This window comes from Zonotrichia leucophrys, chromosome 4 (assembly GCF_028769735.1).
Source record: "Zonotrichia leucophrys gambelii isolate GWCS_2022_RI chromosome 4, RI_Zleu_2.0, whole genome shotgun sequence".
Classification (NCBI taxonomy): domain Eukaryota; kingdom Metazoa; phylum Chordata; class Aves; order Passeriformes; family Passerellidae; genus Zonotrichia; species Zonotrichia leucophrys.
In genome coordinates, this window is record NC_088173.1 from 31,044,827 (window position 1) to 31,060,101 (window position 15,275).

Consider the following 15,275-nt stretch of genomic DNA (forward strand, 5'->3'; position numbering starts at 1 on the left):
AAATTAGATAAAGAAAAAACCACATATACTGTTTCAAAGACCTACAGTTGCAGGCTTCTGAAATGAAAATATGATGTTTGAAACCTGTTACTAGTAGGAAAAAAAAATCTTACTTTTCAACTCTGATATAAACAGTTCATATCTCATCTAACACATCTAAATCAACAGTAATTACTTTCCATCCCTCTGCTTACCTTAAGCAGCAGCTCTGTAACCTCGTAGTGTCCATAGGAACAGGCATTATGAAGAGGCACAAGACCACTGCATGGAAGAAGAAGGCAAATGACAATTTTCTTTAAAGTGACATTTTTAAGGGAGGAACAATTTTCTCCCTACTGAAATGAAAAGATCAAATAAAAGTTAAAATATTCAAGTAGTTAAGCATTTAAAAATTAGGATTTACAAACTAATGATAAAATCTGACTTCCCAAACAACACATTACTTAAGAGAGGCATTAAAACTTGGAGGTTTGTTGCTTGGTTTTTGGAGGGTTTTTTTGCTGTGGTTTTTTTTTTTTTTTTGCCTTAACAGGCCACAGATGTTTAATCTACCATTAAGACTAGCATTAACTGGCTTTGATGTGATCTTTCTTGAAGCTACTAAGGAGGGGGAAAAGTCCCATTCCACATTCAATTTCCTCAACAGTCTTCTGCTTCTGCCTGAATAGGAACTCCTATTTTAAATGCTATGTGAAAGGAAAAACTCCCCAGATAACACTAACGTAACTCCTGGGTATTTTATGTAGATGTACAAATATCCATAGAAAGCAGACTCAAATTGCTGCTCTAGACTGTGGAATGACCTGATTTTCCTCCATTTTTTACAGTACAACCTATTTAACTGCTCAAGATACTTCTAAGAGAGTCCCTGTAATTTTTGTAGTGTTATATTACTGCAGGCCATACTTAAAAATGACACTAGCAAAGTAAATAACAGGGATTTAGTCACAAGCACAAGATGTAATAAAAGTCATGCATTGAAAAGGAGATGTGAGATGGGCAATTACTGCAGAGGACAAAATGAGTTTAATTCAAGCCAAGCATGACAGGCTAGTTATGGCTCAACAGATCAGTACACATAATATATGAAAACCATAATTAACCCCATAATACCTAGGAAAAATACAGGGGGTAATTCCCAAGACTGCAAAACCAACCCAGAGATAATTAGGACAGCAAGTAGTAGACAGCAATTAAATAAACTTAATTTTAAGGTGGATACTCTCAGAAGCAGCAACACATTTGTCACATGAGAGGAAAATTTGTTTGGGGAAAATTTTTCAGACTGCTTTTTCCATCACTGTTTTTCTTAATTACAACTTATGAGTGCATGTGTGAGACAGAGAGACTATCCATTTCACAGAGCACTCAAAAAACCTGCCACTTCCAAAATGATGGTCATCTCAGAGGACTGAGGGCTTCAAGGCCTGTCAGCAAAGACAGTCCTGAAGCAATGCATCTTCCACTTCTGCAGCATCCCCCTCCCTCTTCCAGCACAACAGCAGTAAGGGAAAGACCGGTGGAGAAAGAGCTGCTTCCCTGGCTGGGCTACTCTTTGGGATTAACTAGAAGTGGTGACCATTTTGAAAATACAGAACAATTCCTAAGCACTTTCTCTGAATTTACTCCATTGAAGAGAACCTAACAGTTCTATAAAATCAATGTAGCCTAATTTAGCTCCTTAAATGAAAAGTGACAGTTATTTATAGCCTATTTTCTTATAAATTATGTATAAAGAAGAAACAGCAAGGTGAAACAAAACACCACACTGATTCTAAAGGTGTGGTGCCACCAAAAAAAAAAACAGGACTTTACTAGGATGTTAGATGTTTCTAAATATGTTTGGGTTGTTTTAAAGTTCAGTACAGACTAAGTACTGAAAAGTTTTCCTTTCTTTGTTTGCTTTCCTGCCCTTCCTGCTCCAGCCCCAAGTTCAAGTTCAACTTAACTACCTCTCATACATTCCAAGCAAATTGTTCAAAACTCATCATAGAGCATCTACACTGGAATTTTCTAACAACTGATGCTGAAATTTTGGAAAAGTACAAAAGACCTTCAACCTGCTTAAATAATGCTGATCTACCTAAATAGGTATTATATGGAGCTTTACTGTAGGACTTTTGTGTTATTTTTGTGGGTTTTTTTGAGGGGCAGGGGGAAGGTGTTTTATTGTCTTTTCTGTTTTTTGGGGGGGATGGGGGGGGGGTTGTGGTGTGTTCTGGTTTTCTGTGGTTTTTGTGAGGTTTTTTGGGTGTATTTTTGTTTTTTGACTTGCATAATATGTCATTATGCATTTAACAACAATACTGTTTATAAAAGCCATTGGGGTAAATGGACAGACAAAAGAGCTACAATTAGTTAAACTTTAAGAGTTTTAAGTAAACTTAGGACTGTTTTGGAGAGAAAGGAAAAAAGGGAAAGAAGCTAAGAAAATTTTAAATCACTTCTAACACTAGCAGAAAATGAAAATACAGGAAGTGCCTCAGGTTTGCTGCTGGAGACAACACACACACATATCTTACTTCTATGGATTCTGAAAACAAAATGTATGCCTTTAAGTAGGGAACCAATTTCTACCATGTTAAGACTAAGCCTTCCAATCCAACCATCATGAAAATCATCATCTTAGAGATGAGAAATGTATGGCTGAGAACAACACACAGCAAGTATCATTTCAGATTTCTGACTGCTGTGCACTTTGCTGATATCTTACATAACTACCACCCTTAAAGCAAAAATAGAATAGTTTAGCCTCTACTATATGTTGATTTTTGCTGTCAGCTTCGATGAAGATAGATCTATGAGGACCACTAGTTGTGAGCACATGAGCATTATTGATGTTACTTGGAATTACATCTATATATGTGAAACAAGATAATGAGGCCATAGATAAGTTTTTCAATGCACATGTTTCACTAAGCTCTTGTATTTTCTCCCCATCACCTATCAAAAAAAAATGCTGTTAGTCTGTAATTTTAAAGGGTAGTCTGTAAATGGAAGTAAAGCTCAAAGTCTGGAAAAAAAAAATAAAGGTGTAAAAGCAGCCTTAAAACAAGTGCAATCACAACTAATCTGAAGCACACTCAGATTTTTGGTAGCAAACATCACGTTCTTAGACAACTATTTGAGACTGTGCTGCAACATGAATCAAAAAAATAATTCTATATCTTGGCTAATATAAAACCAGTGCTGCAAACAGGTAACAAATCAATTAATTTTACATACCCTTTGTCCTTTGCATGTACATCTGCACCATGCTGAAGCAGAAGCTGGACTATCCGAACTCTGTTGTAGCCAGCTGCTAAGTGTAAAGGAGTGGACTGCAAAACAAAAGATGAAGAATGGGAGCCACATCAATCTGAAGTCCTGTACTTCCTGCCATTGAAATACTCTCAGTTACTCCTATACATTGCACCAAGATAAGTTAAAGTACCCTTCTGTGATTAGCTGAATTAACAAATACACAGCACATGCAGGAGGCCCCTCCTGCTGTTGAACCAAAAACAAAAAAAAGCCTTAAAGTAGGTAAGAATACAGGCATCCCCAAGGCAATAACAGCCTCTTAATTTAAAGCTAATTTTAAAAATCATTAACATCATCATCATCATCTCTGCACCAAAAATGTATCCATATTTCTTCTGTACTGTGCTGTGGTAAAACAAAGAGAAAATTGTATGCAGATTGCAGTTTACTGCAGAATACAGGTCTTCATCAGTAATGCACCTTGCTGCATAAAAACAGAGTAATAACACCTTTCTCCATAGCTAGCTCATATGAATTTTAACTGAAAGCTTTTGAGTTGAGCTGACAACAGTAATCTCCCTTGAAGTTTATTTTTAAAAGCTTTTTTATTATAAAACAATTTTTCTATGCTGTCTCAGCCTGAGGGGACTGCTTTCCTACAGAAATGGATGATGTTTCCTCCTTCCCAAGGCTGAGAAGCAGAGGATTTTAAAGGAATCTTTGTTGCAATTTATTTTGTGGCATGCAACCAAATGATACCATTTTCTCACAGTAAAACCCCACACATAAAGCAGCTTGAAACATGGGAAAACATACATATCTCACTGTACTATGCCAAGTATAAATTTACTGTCAGCATTAAAACATCATTATACCGTATTACAAGGGGAGATATCACATTTCACTATTATCAAGAGGTTAAAATAAAAATCAAGACAAATGGTCTCATCTGTGATAAACAGAAGCAAGTACTATACATCCATAAACAGTATGGATTTCCAGGAACACATATTTAACGTCCATAACTTGGGAGCAGTGTGTATTATATTTTACTAAAGTCTCAACACTTTGCTACTTGGCTTCAGAAAGAGTAACAACTTTGACAACAACTAAGTGTCCTGTGTATTATACTGAGGACACAGGTTGTACTATCAGAAATGACAACACAGGGTATATCTCTTAGAAAAACAACTGGAAAACTCAGTAAATTTAGGGAAGTAGTTATACAAGTTTCCATAAGACCCATCTTCAGACTCATCTCTACTGAAGGACCTCTAACATTCTAACATGAAGATCCCCCGAGTGTTTCCAAGATACAAAATACCAGTAACAATAAACATTCAGTTGTTTGACCACACACATTATCAGGATCTATTACTATTAAGGCTTCTGCTACTGAATTAACAATTTAGACTGATCTAGAAGGCCATATATTCTTTTTATATCTGCCCCTATTAGAAAATAATTGTCTTCTGCATATCATAAATACTAATGAAAATGTGGATAAGGATGATGCTGCTATTGACACTAGCAGAATAATTCAGCACTGTTTGTTCTGACAGCTGCCTTGGGTTGGTTACTAAATCTAGTTTTATCAACTGAATTAGTAACTCAGAAAACATAAAATTTATCTGAAATGTACTACAGAGAAGTCTGTCCATTCAAAGGTCTAGACTCCAGAAAAATTGGAGCCAAGCATTAAATGTTTGGAACACTGCAGGATCCTTTAACCTCACAACAATTAAACTTCATCCTTTATTGTCTGTGTGCCACTTCTAAAACAATAATGGCAGACTTCCAAAACAACGCTTTACTAAAAGGAAACATTATTAACAGAGATGTTCTCAATAAAGACACATAATCCCTGAGTCTTGCTCACTCCTTAAAATTAAAAGAAAAACTATTATGAGTCATGCTGGGACTATACACTTTGTATTTCTAGGGTTAATAGATCTGCATTTGCCAAATAACTTCATTAGAGAAGAAACACAAAACTTTTCAAGCTTATAGCTGCACAACAAATGGCATAAATGAAGCAAATCAGCATTAACCCAAATCTTTAGACAACTTATATCCCTGTCTTTCAGTAAGGTGAGCTACCTCCTTCTCTTGAGCAAGGGCATGCAGATCCCCCAGACCCATGCCCCAAATACAGAGCATCTTGTGTTGCCCAGCACACAGAATTACTTATCTGCAGCCAGGCACCTGACATTTGGTGTGCCTGCGCTGTGGCCCAGAGCAGCTGCAGCAAAGCTGTGTCCCGTGCTGTGGCTGCCTCTCCAAGCAGCATCGACTGATGCTCCCTGTGCCCGTCCTGGAGAGGGGGCTGAGATCTCCAGCAGGCAGCATGCTTCCACTCTGCACCTGCAAGCACCCAGCGCTGCAGAGGCAGGCAGGCAGAGGGCCAGAGACACCACTTCAGTGATGGTCAAGGACAAGTGAACACACATACAGGTGCAGGAGGCAGGAGCACACAACCTGGAGTGCTGCTCCCCTTTATTCACAAACCAGTTGCTCATTATTTTGGCTAAATGGCTCCTATAAATGCCGTGCTTACATATGTTTCAGGAAGGAGAAAGCAGGAAGATGCTCTCTCCATGATTCTTAAAAACATCTTTTCCTTTCTCATAAGAAAGAGGATTCATCCATACTATAGATTTAATAGATAAAAATACTAACGTGGAGTTACAACTTTGTATGCTAATTACAGAATCTAGGTAACTAAAAGATAATATTGTGCTACATGAACTACTCATTAGATGACATTATGAGCCTTCAAAAAAAAAAAGCTAACTATGGCAGTAGAGAGTGATTCTTAAAATTATCATGCTATTTATATAGCATCAGGGAAGTAAAAACTAAATACCATTGACAGCAATGTCTACTGCACCTGAAAGGTATATCAAATCAATATTAAGAAAACAGATTTATCAATTAACCCCTCCTCCCATATCTTGCAAAACTTGGCAAGACTTACTAACAAAATCCTTAGAGGGCACTTACCTTCCAAGACTCACATTCACAGTTACCAGGCCAATCACAATGGCTTACTTGCTAGTATAATTAAAAAGAGTATAACTTCATTTTTATTAAGTAAAGTAGACCATCATGCAAGATGCTCATATTATTTGAAAATTTTATGGCAGCTGTAACTGAGTCAAAGCAGATACTGAGAGCACTTTAAGGAACATCACTGTACACAAGATGGCAATCGCTGTCAACCTATATACCTACTATTTATAGTAAGGGAGGTGGTTTTGCCTGCAGTCTTTTTGATAATGTGTTGCCTGGGAATACAGGAAATGCATTTTTTAGATTTGATACTGTTCTCAGTGAGCCTTAGGTATTTTTGCACTGCTTTGTTACCAAGAGCTGATGTGATGACCCCTGTTCAAGGTCAGCCGCCTTGGACCTGCCATCCCCTGTTCACCTGCATCAAACAAAAGGGGCCGTGAGGGATCTCCAGTGCTGCAGGCTCTGAGCACCTCCTGCTAAAATCTGAAAATTTGTTTCAACAAGCTGTCCACAGGCAATGTGGGAGTTCCAGCTCCAAGCACCATCCATTTCCCTTATCTTGCTAAAGAGTCTTCAGCAGCCTTCAGATGGTAATGCTGCCACTGCCTCAGAAGAAAGTTTCATTTCAGACTCAAATTACACATTTTAAGGGCAACTTTAAACCAAGGGATCTTATGTAACCATCTTATATTATGCATTATCTGCATGATTAATAACAGCTGCAGGAACTGTTTTAAAAACTAATATCTCCTGTTCTTGTTTTCTACTGCCAAAATCTTTATATAATGCTATCTGATAAAAATCCTAATCTATATGTTTCTCTCATTCTCAACTTGCCATCTTGAAAGCTATTAAAATCAACAATCTTATTACATAAATAAGATCTCATCACACATCTTATTTACATCAATATACAGTGATTTAGAATTACCATAAATTCATATAATTGTCAACAGGAAGGACATTCTCATAATAAAGAGTCAACACTCTGATTTTGATGGCCAGCTCTGGCCTTGACATATGGCTACTCTCATGTTCACCCCACAGGGATATGAACCAGTAAGGGTGGCTTTTACACTGATGGGGAAACAAGTAAAGCCTGGCAAAAAAATAGCTAAGGATACTTGTATGCTTATTGTTAATTCTTCTACAACACCCTGCTGACCAAGGACACACAAAAAAAAAAAAAAGAAAAGAAAAGAGGGAGGGATATTAAAATGTTTAATGTAGATTTAAATATTTGTGACTTTCTATATCATGTCTGTAGTAATCTTCAGGTTTAGTAGATTTGGAAATTGCAGGTATGCAGCAAACTCACATTTAACAAATGTAGTTAAAAAAAACATTTATTGTATTCAGATCATACTGCCCTTAGAAAACAGCAATAAAAATATCTTAAAACTCTTGTAGTTTGTCATACAAACGCCCTTAAGAGAAGCATTTCACCTCTTTTGAATTAAAGGAAGAGCACAGGGATTTCTAATCGCAGAAGGGACCTTTGTTACATAGTTTTGCATAAAACTGTTTTGAAAGATGTCCTGACTCCTGGCAAAGCAAACAACTTCCTCTTTACTGTGTCAGAATTTATGACAGAATCTTTCTTTCCAATCACAGTAGCCTGTGCTTGATGCTGCTGTCTTGCAGACATCTCTAAAATGAACCACATCAATCATGAGAGTACATCAGGAAGACATTCCGGATGCAAGCAGAGTACCTCCTGTCACCACTTTATCATTCTGATAAATGGGGTAAGAAAACAAGTTGCAACAACACTAAAATCTTACAGACACATTCCTAAACTTTTTCACTGTGGAAACTATGAGGCTTTTCCTTTGCTGCTCAGATACCAACTTGCATTCTAATTTTAAACAGTGCACCCATCTTACACCTTCATGTTAAATGAATTTGGAAGCTTTCTTGGGAAATAGCTCATTAACATTTGTTTGTATTGTGCCAAGACAGGACTTAGGTACAAAATATTTCCTTCTATAAACACATATTTCAAGTAACTCAAAATAATTATTTTATATTCATGCTATAATGCTCTTACACATTTGGTACAAAAGTAACGAAGTTCCCTGTCCTTGACTGAATAATTAAGCTTTTAATGAGCAGGAAAGGGTCCATGCTTCTGTTCACCAGCCACATGACTTGTTACCCTAATCATGCAGCTTCCTTGGACATTTTATAGGAGCACTGAGTTATTTAAATCGTGGCTGACAATTATGCTTTAGGGACAAACTTATAGATGCTGCTTCAGGAAAACAAGTCATGTCAGACTGCTGACTATAGATGAGCTAGCTGCAGATAAGGACACAGGTGAAGAGCTTAAACCACTTTTCTTATGTAAAAAAACCATAATAAACAAGAAACAAACTAACACCCCTACAAACAAACAAAATTCCTGAAGACAAGAACTAAGAAATACTTAAGGAAAACATTTCTCACTCCACTGTTTCCAGTGGTAATTTAACTGCTTCATCTTCAGATTAAAAACTGTAGTAATTAATTAGACTACTGAACTGGACAGGCTTGGTACACTAAAATTCCACAAAACATCATGTCACAAATTTCACATGCTGCTTTCTAACAGCTAATGACAGGGAAAATGAACTGAACAGTTAATCAATTCAGAATCTGCGAGGCAAACCAGTATCTTAATTTAGAGGTGTGGTATATCAGATGATCTCTTGGCAGGTGGGGGGTGGTGGTGGTGAGGAACCAACTGTTTTGAGCTGTAAACCAGCAAAGACAAAACCAGCTTGATTGCACAGACACTGCGGTGCTAGGGCAGAGCATCAATGGGCAAAAATGTCCATAAACTCAAGGAAGAGTTAAAAAGCACAGAAAGTGAAGGCCAAAAATACTGCAAACACACTGACAGAGTAAGGCCTCATTTGGAAGAGGTCTGCTTGGGTGACAGACCAGCTGCTCATATCCAGTGACTATTCAAATCTGTTCCTTCTCAGGGGGCTGTACTGTCCAAACTACTGACTACTGAATGCTTCTCTAGCAGATCTGACCTTTGAGAGACAACCCAATTTTCTGACTGTATGTCTGAACCTCTAAGACCACATGACAAGGGTTGGCATCAGTCCCACACATTAACACAGTGACCCTGTTGTACAGCAACTTGGGCTAAGTGTTGACAAATAAAAGGGCAGGAGATTGATGAGAGACAAGCTTTTTCCCATCACCTACATGCCTAGCATGGGGAAGGACCAACAGGATGATAAGCATGATCTTGCACAGGGGTAGACAAATAACTGGAGTGTCTCCATCTCAAGGTTAAAATAAGGTAGAACAGGAAATCATGGAATCAACTAGGTTGGAAAAGACCTTTGAGATTGAATCCAACCTATGACTGAACACCACCTTGTCAACTAGACCATGGCACTGAGCAGCACATCCAGTTTCTTCTTAAACAGCTCCAGGGATGGTGACTCCACCAGTTCTCTGGGCAGCCCATTCCACTGACCAATCATGCCTTCTGTGAATAAATTCTTCTTAATGTTCAATCTAAACCTCCCCTCGTGCAGCTTAAGGCTTTGTCCATTTGTCCTGTTGCTGGTTGCCCAGAAGAAGAGACTGACCCCCACCTGGCTACAGCCTCCTTTCAGGCAGCTGTACATTGATACGGGCTCTTCTGAGTCTTCTTTTCTCCAGGCTAAACAACTCCAGCTCCCTCAGCTCCTCCTCACAAGACTAGTGCTCCAAACCCTTCAGCAGCCTTGTTGCCCTTCTCTGGACCTGCTCCAGCACCTCAACATTCTTCTTAAACTGAGGGGCCCAGAACTGGATACAGCACTCGAGGCGTGGCCTCACCAGCGATGAGTGCAGGGGAAGAACGACCACCCTTGTCCTGCTGGCCACACTATTCCTGACACAGGCCACAGTGCCACTGGCCTTGGCCACTTGGGTATGCTGCTGGCCCACATTCAGCTGCTCTCCTCTCAACCAGCACCCCCAGCCCCTTTTTCTGCCTGGCCACTATCCAGCCACTCTGTCCTCAGGCTGTAGCGCTCAGGGGGTTGTCATTACTTTCAGAAACAAACCTAGAAACATAGACTAAGGGGAAAAAAGTAGAGAACTGGGAGAGACACTTTAAATAGGAACACCATTGATCTCTGAAGGATTTCACAAATAGCAGATCCCATAAATAGGGCACTAGTAATCTCTGACCTCTTCCTAAATGAGAATTAAAATACAACACCTCCTCCCTTCCCCGAAAATCCTCTGTATAGGCATGTATCTCAGACACCATTTGGCAAAACAGTTCCACAGAGGATGTGTCAGAAAAATTGAGTAACACTTCTCACAAAACCATAGTATTCTCAGAAGACTGATCTTTACAAGAATCTCTTTCATTTCTACATGCCTATGATAAGGGTGTAGCTAGGGATGGAACTGCAGTATGAAAAAGAAATTCTGGGGCTTTCACCACGAAGAAGCATTTGTAGTTTTCCCAGATTCAGAAGCACAGAATACATCTCTGGCAGCACTCAAGGACAGAGGGAGAGGAACTTTGAGATGGATAATCAGAGAAGCAGAGGAGTATACGCTGTTTCTTTGGTGATAGATACTGACAGCTGAGGGAATAGTGGCTTGCTGAGCTACATAAGGAAAAAATTACAGTAAAGATACACTCTCTTCTCCTAAAGGAATGCAGCTGATGTTATTTAACACTGAAAGGAGATCTATGCTGACTTGAAAGATATGGTAGAACACTACACAGAAACTCCTCACAGTATTATTGTGCCCGGCATAGCCATTTTTGGCAATCTGAAGAAGAAGCACACTGAATCAGCAGAGAACCAAAACTGCCAGGGCTTTTTGCTGTTGCAATCTCTTCTTTTTCCACTTGCTATGAAAATCTTCTGTACAGTCATAGAATAGCCTGAGTTAGAAGGGACCCATCAAGGATCATTAAGTCCAACTCTGGGTCTTGCACAGGACACCCCAAGAGTCACACGCTGTGCCTGAGAGTGTTGCCCAAACACCTCTGAGCTCTGTCAGGCTTGGAGCTGTGACCACTTCCCTGGGGAGCTGTTCCAGTGCCCAACCACTCTCTGGGTGAAGAACCTTTTCCTAATATCAAACCTAAATTTGCCCTGACACAACTTCAGGTGTCCCTCAGGTCCTGTCACTGTCACCAGAGAGAACAGATCAGTGCCTGCCCCTCTCTTCCCCTCCCCAGGAAGTTGTGACTGCAGTGAGGTCTCCCCTCAGTCTCCTCTGCTCCAGGCTGAACAGCCCCAGTGACCTCAGCCACTCCTCACACAGCTTCCCCTCAAGGCCTTTGCCATCCTTGTTGCCATCCTCTGGACACTCTCCCACAGCCCAGGGTCTCTCTGGTGTTGTGGCACCCAGAGCTCCCCCAGCACTGGGGGTGAGGCTGCCCCAGCTCAGAGCAGGGCAGGACAATCCCCTCCCTTGCCTGGCTGTGCCTGCTGCCCCCCAGGACAGGGCTGGCCCTCCTGGCTGCCAGGGCTCAGTGCCCCACATTCAATGCCCTGGACCAGCACCCCCAGCTCCCTTCCTGCAGCGCTGCTCCAGCCTCGTTCCAGTCTGTACAAACATAAATGTTCTTCCTACTACAGTCAACTAATAATCTTTTATTTCCCTTTTCTTTTTACCTATCTTATTATTTTTACTACTTCTCCTTGATGTATTTACTTTGCTTCCCCACCTTCCCCTTCCAACTAGAAACTTTCTGGGCTTCAGTTCATAATATTATCACATTATTAAGAAGGAATAAATTAATTTGATCATTCTGTCAAATCAGCACTTCAATAATTTTATTGAAACTTGGGTCAGAATAAACTGTTATGAGCAACACTTGCATGTTGACTGCACTTCAGCTCCAGTGCTGCATATGAAATAAACATACCTTATATTTTGGAATTTAATTAAAATAAGAAACATAAAGTAATTATTAAAATTAAATACAAAAATGGTCTTTTTGCATTACAGTGATAATTTGCAAATTTTAGAATTAAATTACTTTATAATCCAATCAAATAGCCTTTACCATTCCTTTTGAAGAGCAGCCTTGCAAAATACAGGGAAAAAGGCAGAGAATTTTTCTTGTAATTCCAATTGAAAAGATGGTTACTAGAATATGAATATTTTAAAGTATTTCACTTGTAAGAAATAAGTTGCTTTAAGTAGTCGCATATAATATTACTTGGAAAAGACTAATCAAATCACCTCAATATTCCTGCTCATCAATGACACATCCATCATCAATTACAATGCATTTTGGCATTTTCCTTTCCTTTTATGTTTCATCTGCTGCCTGCTCAGTCAACTTAAACAATACTTTTTAAAATGGTTATGTAAATACATCTCTCCTTGCACATAAGTATTTGCAATTCTTTTCATTTAGAACTAAACTGATCAGTATAAATTATCCATACAACCACTGAAGTCAGTGATGGGGTTGTATGAGCAAGTGATACCTGATGTCCTGAGAGAAATCAGAGAGACAGCAAGGGCAGAAAACACAAGGGCTTTGGGTGACCTAAGAGGTGAAATGTTTGGATGATATCAGCGACTCTCCTACAGAGAAAGTGGCTTGGAACACCACATGGGTAAATGCAACTACTGGGATGGTACCAAATGACACCTGAAGCAAAACTTTTCAGTAGAAGTTGTCTTTAACAGCAGCTATAACACACTCAGATACAAGTCATCTTCAGGGGAAATGCTTGCTAAAATAATCCAACATGAGGCACCAGCCTTCATAAAGTGGAGCTATGAAAAAAAGGCAAGTTTTTAAAAATAAGCTGGAATTAATAAGTAATAAAATTATGTCCTTACAGACAGCACAAAAACTACTAGTGAGGGCAATACTGGAGACATTTTGCTAATGGATACCTTCTACTGGAAAGGCTTGATATAGTGAAAGAAGCCAGTATGACCAACAGTAAGCTAAAAGAGTTTACTAGAATTATCAGGACATTGAAAAAGCTGAATTTACAAGCTGGAGAAAAACACAAGAACCACAAACTTCAGTAGTTTAGAGGTAAAAAATCCAAGTAGACAGGCAAAAACAGTTTAAGTAGTAACTGGTGAAATGGACTCAAACCAGACATAATTTCTTGCAACCAACTAGGAGCACAAAATGCACCAGCCAGTTCAGTGGGGCAAGGAGATGCTAGGGCAAGAAATGGAGATCTTACAGGCAAGAAGGCACTGTGAAGAACTGAAGGATCTTTTTGTTTGGTATACATCTTAGAAAAAACAGTAAGTCTTATTCCAAAATCCTGGTGAGTGAGCATGTACATATTTGGGAGCATGGAGGAGCTAGGCAAAGGATCTCTCTGAATTAAGCATAGAAGAGGTTTCCATCCCCATAACCAAAATGAACATCAACAAATTGCCAGGACCAAACTGGATCTACTCTAGAGCACAGGAGAATAAAACAGGTGAATTACTAGCTATACGTGACATTCACCTAAGATTATTTTGGTATGTGAAGACACAGAAGTTACAAACCAATCATCAGTGCACATTTTGGGGAACTACACAGAGGCCCATAATCTTGATGTTTGTACCAGCAAATATACAATATAATAACAGCTAGAATTAGTGAACACCTGCATAAACACAATCTGCTCGGGAAGAGTCAAAAACTTGGGTTTTCTAAAGCACAACAAGCACGTGCATAAGGGTAAGCCAACACATGCAAGTTACATTAGGTACCCAATGGGTTTTTTAACTAAATCCTCACCAGTGGTTTATTAGGAAGATGATGTTAGGTCCTCAGGTGGTTGCACAACAGCACAGAGAGATGAGAAATAGTGTAAAACGAAGTGATAGATATCACAACAGAGGGAGGCCACAAAGTACACTAAATACCACGCTCCAAAGCAAAAAGCAAAAAAGAAAAGCAGATCAGTTTGCTTCTCAGTACTTCTTATGCTCCCATGCAGGGATTTTGAGAGGAAAGTGACACCAAGCATGGAAATATCACCTACAGTATTCACTATAGGGAACCATAGACAGAAGTTAAATGCACTCATTCCCTGGACTGAGCTGCTGCATTTCAATTCAAAACAATCTCAGCAAGCTCTGGAAAGGGCTCCACCCCTGAGATCACAGTGGAAGAAATATTCTCGGTACTCGGCCTCTGGATGCTCTATGAGCTGTTAAGAGCCAAATCAGAACACAGCTTTTAGTTAATGTGCATAAAATATTACATGGCAGCTCTGCCCAAATCTGCCAGTTTGACTTGTTTTCTCCTGACAAGAGATGGATAACAGCCTAATGCAGGAAGTCATCTCCTGTGTGAAGCTAATCATCAAGGGGAAAACAGTTCAGGTATAAAAATCCCCCATGCCTTCAACACATTTGAGGCCTCCTGAAGAGCACATTAATTAAGATCTAATAAATGAGATTTCCTGTATTTCAGAGAACAATACAAAGCGAATGATGACAGTGTAAACAATTTCTTTCTGGTCCTTTGGTGCACAATTTCTATTTGTGGACATGACAGAATACACTTCAAATAATACATGAAGGGATACTCACTGAAGTGAATTAGGGAAAATATTTAGGATCTCAGAAACCTAAATCAAGTAGATCAGTTTTACATTTTATTCAAAAGGTATCATCCTTGGATATAAAAGGTTTTAAGTGACACCAGGGATAGAAATTAAGCCAAGTCATCTATACCATACAAAGTCTGCAGAGGCATTCTTGTGTTACCCACTTTGATCATGCTTGGCAGATGAAGTAAGACAGGATCACAGCATAACAAAGTGCATAACTTGTCACTTTTTCTAACATGCATGAAGCCTGGGAACTATCTTTTTATAACAAATAAAATAGTGTTTTAAAGGCAAAACACAATTGTGACCATTTTTGAATGTTCTTTGTACATATATGGCATTGGGCACTTCTGCCCAAGGCACAACACAAACCTTATGACACTTTTTTTTTTTTTTTTTTTTTTTTTTTTTTGCAGTACACCGTTAACTAAATTCAGAAAATACCTTCAGTTTTGCACACAG

At 39.1% G+C, this 15,275-nt stretch overlaps 1 protein-coding gene across 1 annotated transcript in view; it reads right to left on the minus strand.

Annotated features, from left to right (window-relative positions):
• TNKS (tankyrase) overlaps positions 1–15,275 on the minus strand; it is a 127,526-nt gene that overhangs the window by 40,283 nt on the left and 71,968 nt on the right. The window contains exons 6-7 of the mRNA XM_064711026.1: positions 3,226–3,320; positions 195–261 (exon numbers count right to left, since the gene is read on the minus strand). Of these exons, the coding sequence (XP_064567096.1) occupies positions 195–261; positions 3,226–3,320 (162 nt within the window). The remainder of the gene's footprint in view (positions 1–194; positions 262–3,225; positions 3,321–15,275) is intronic.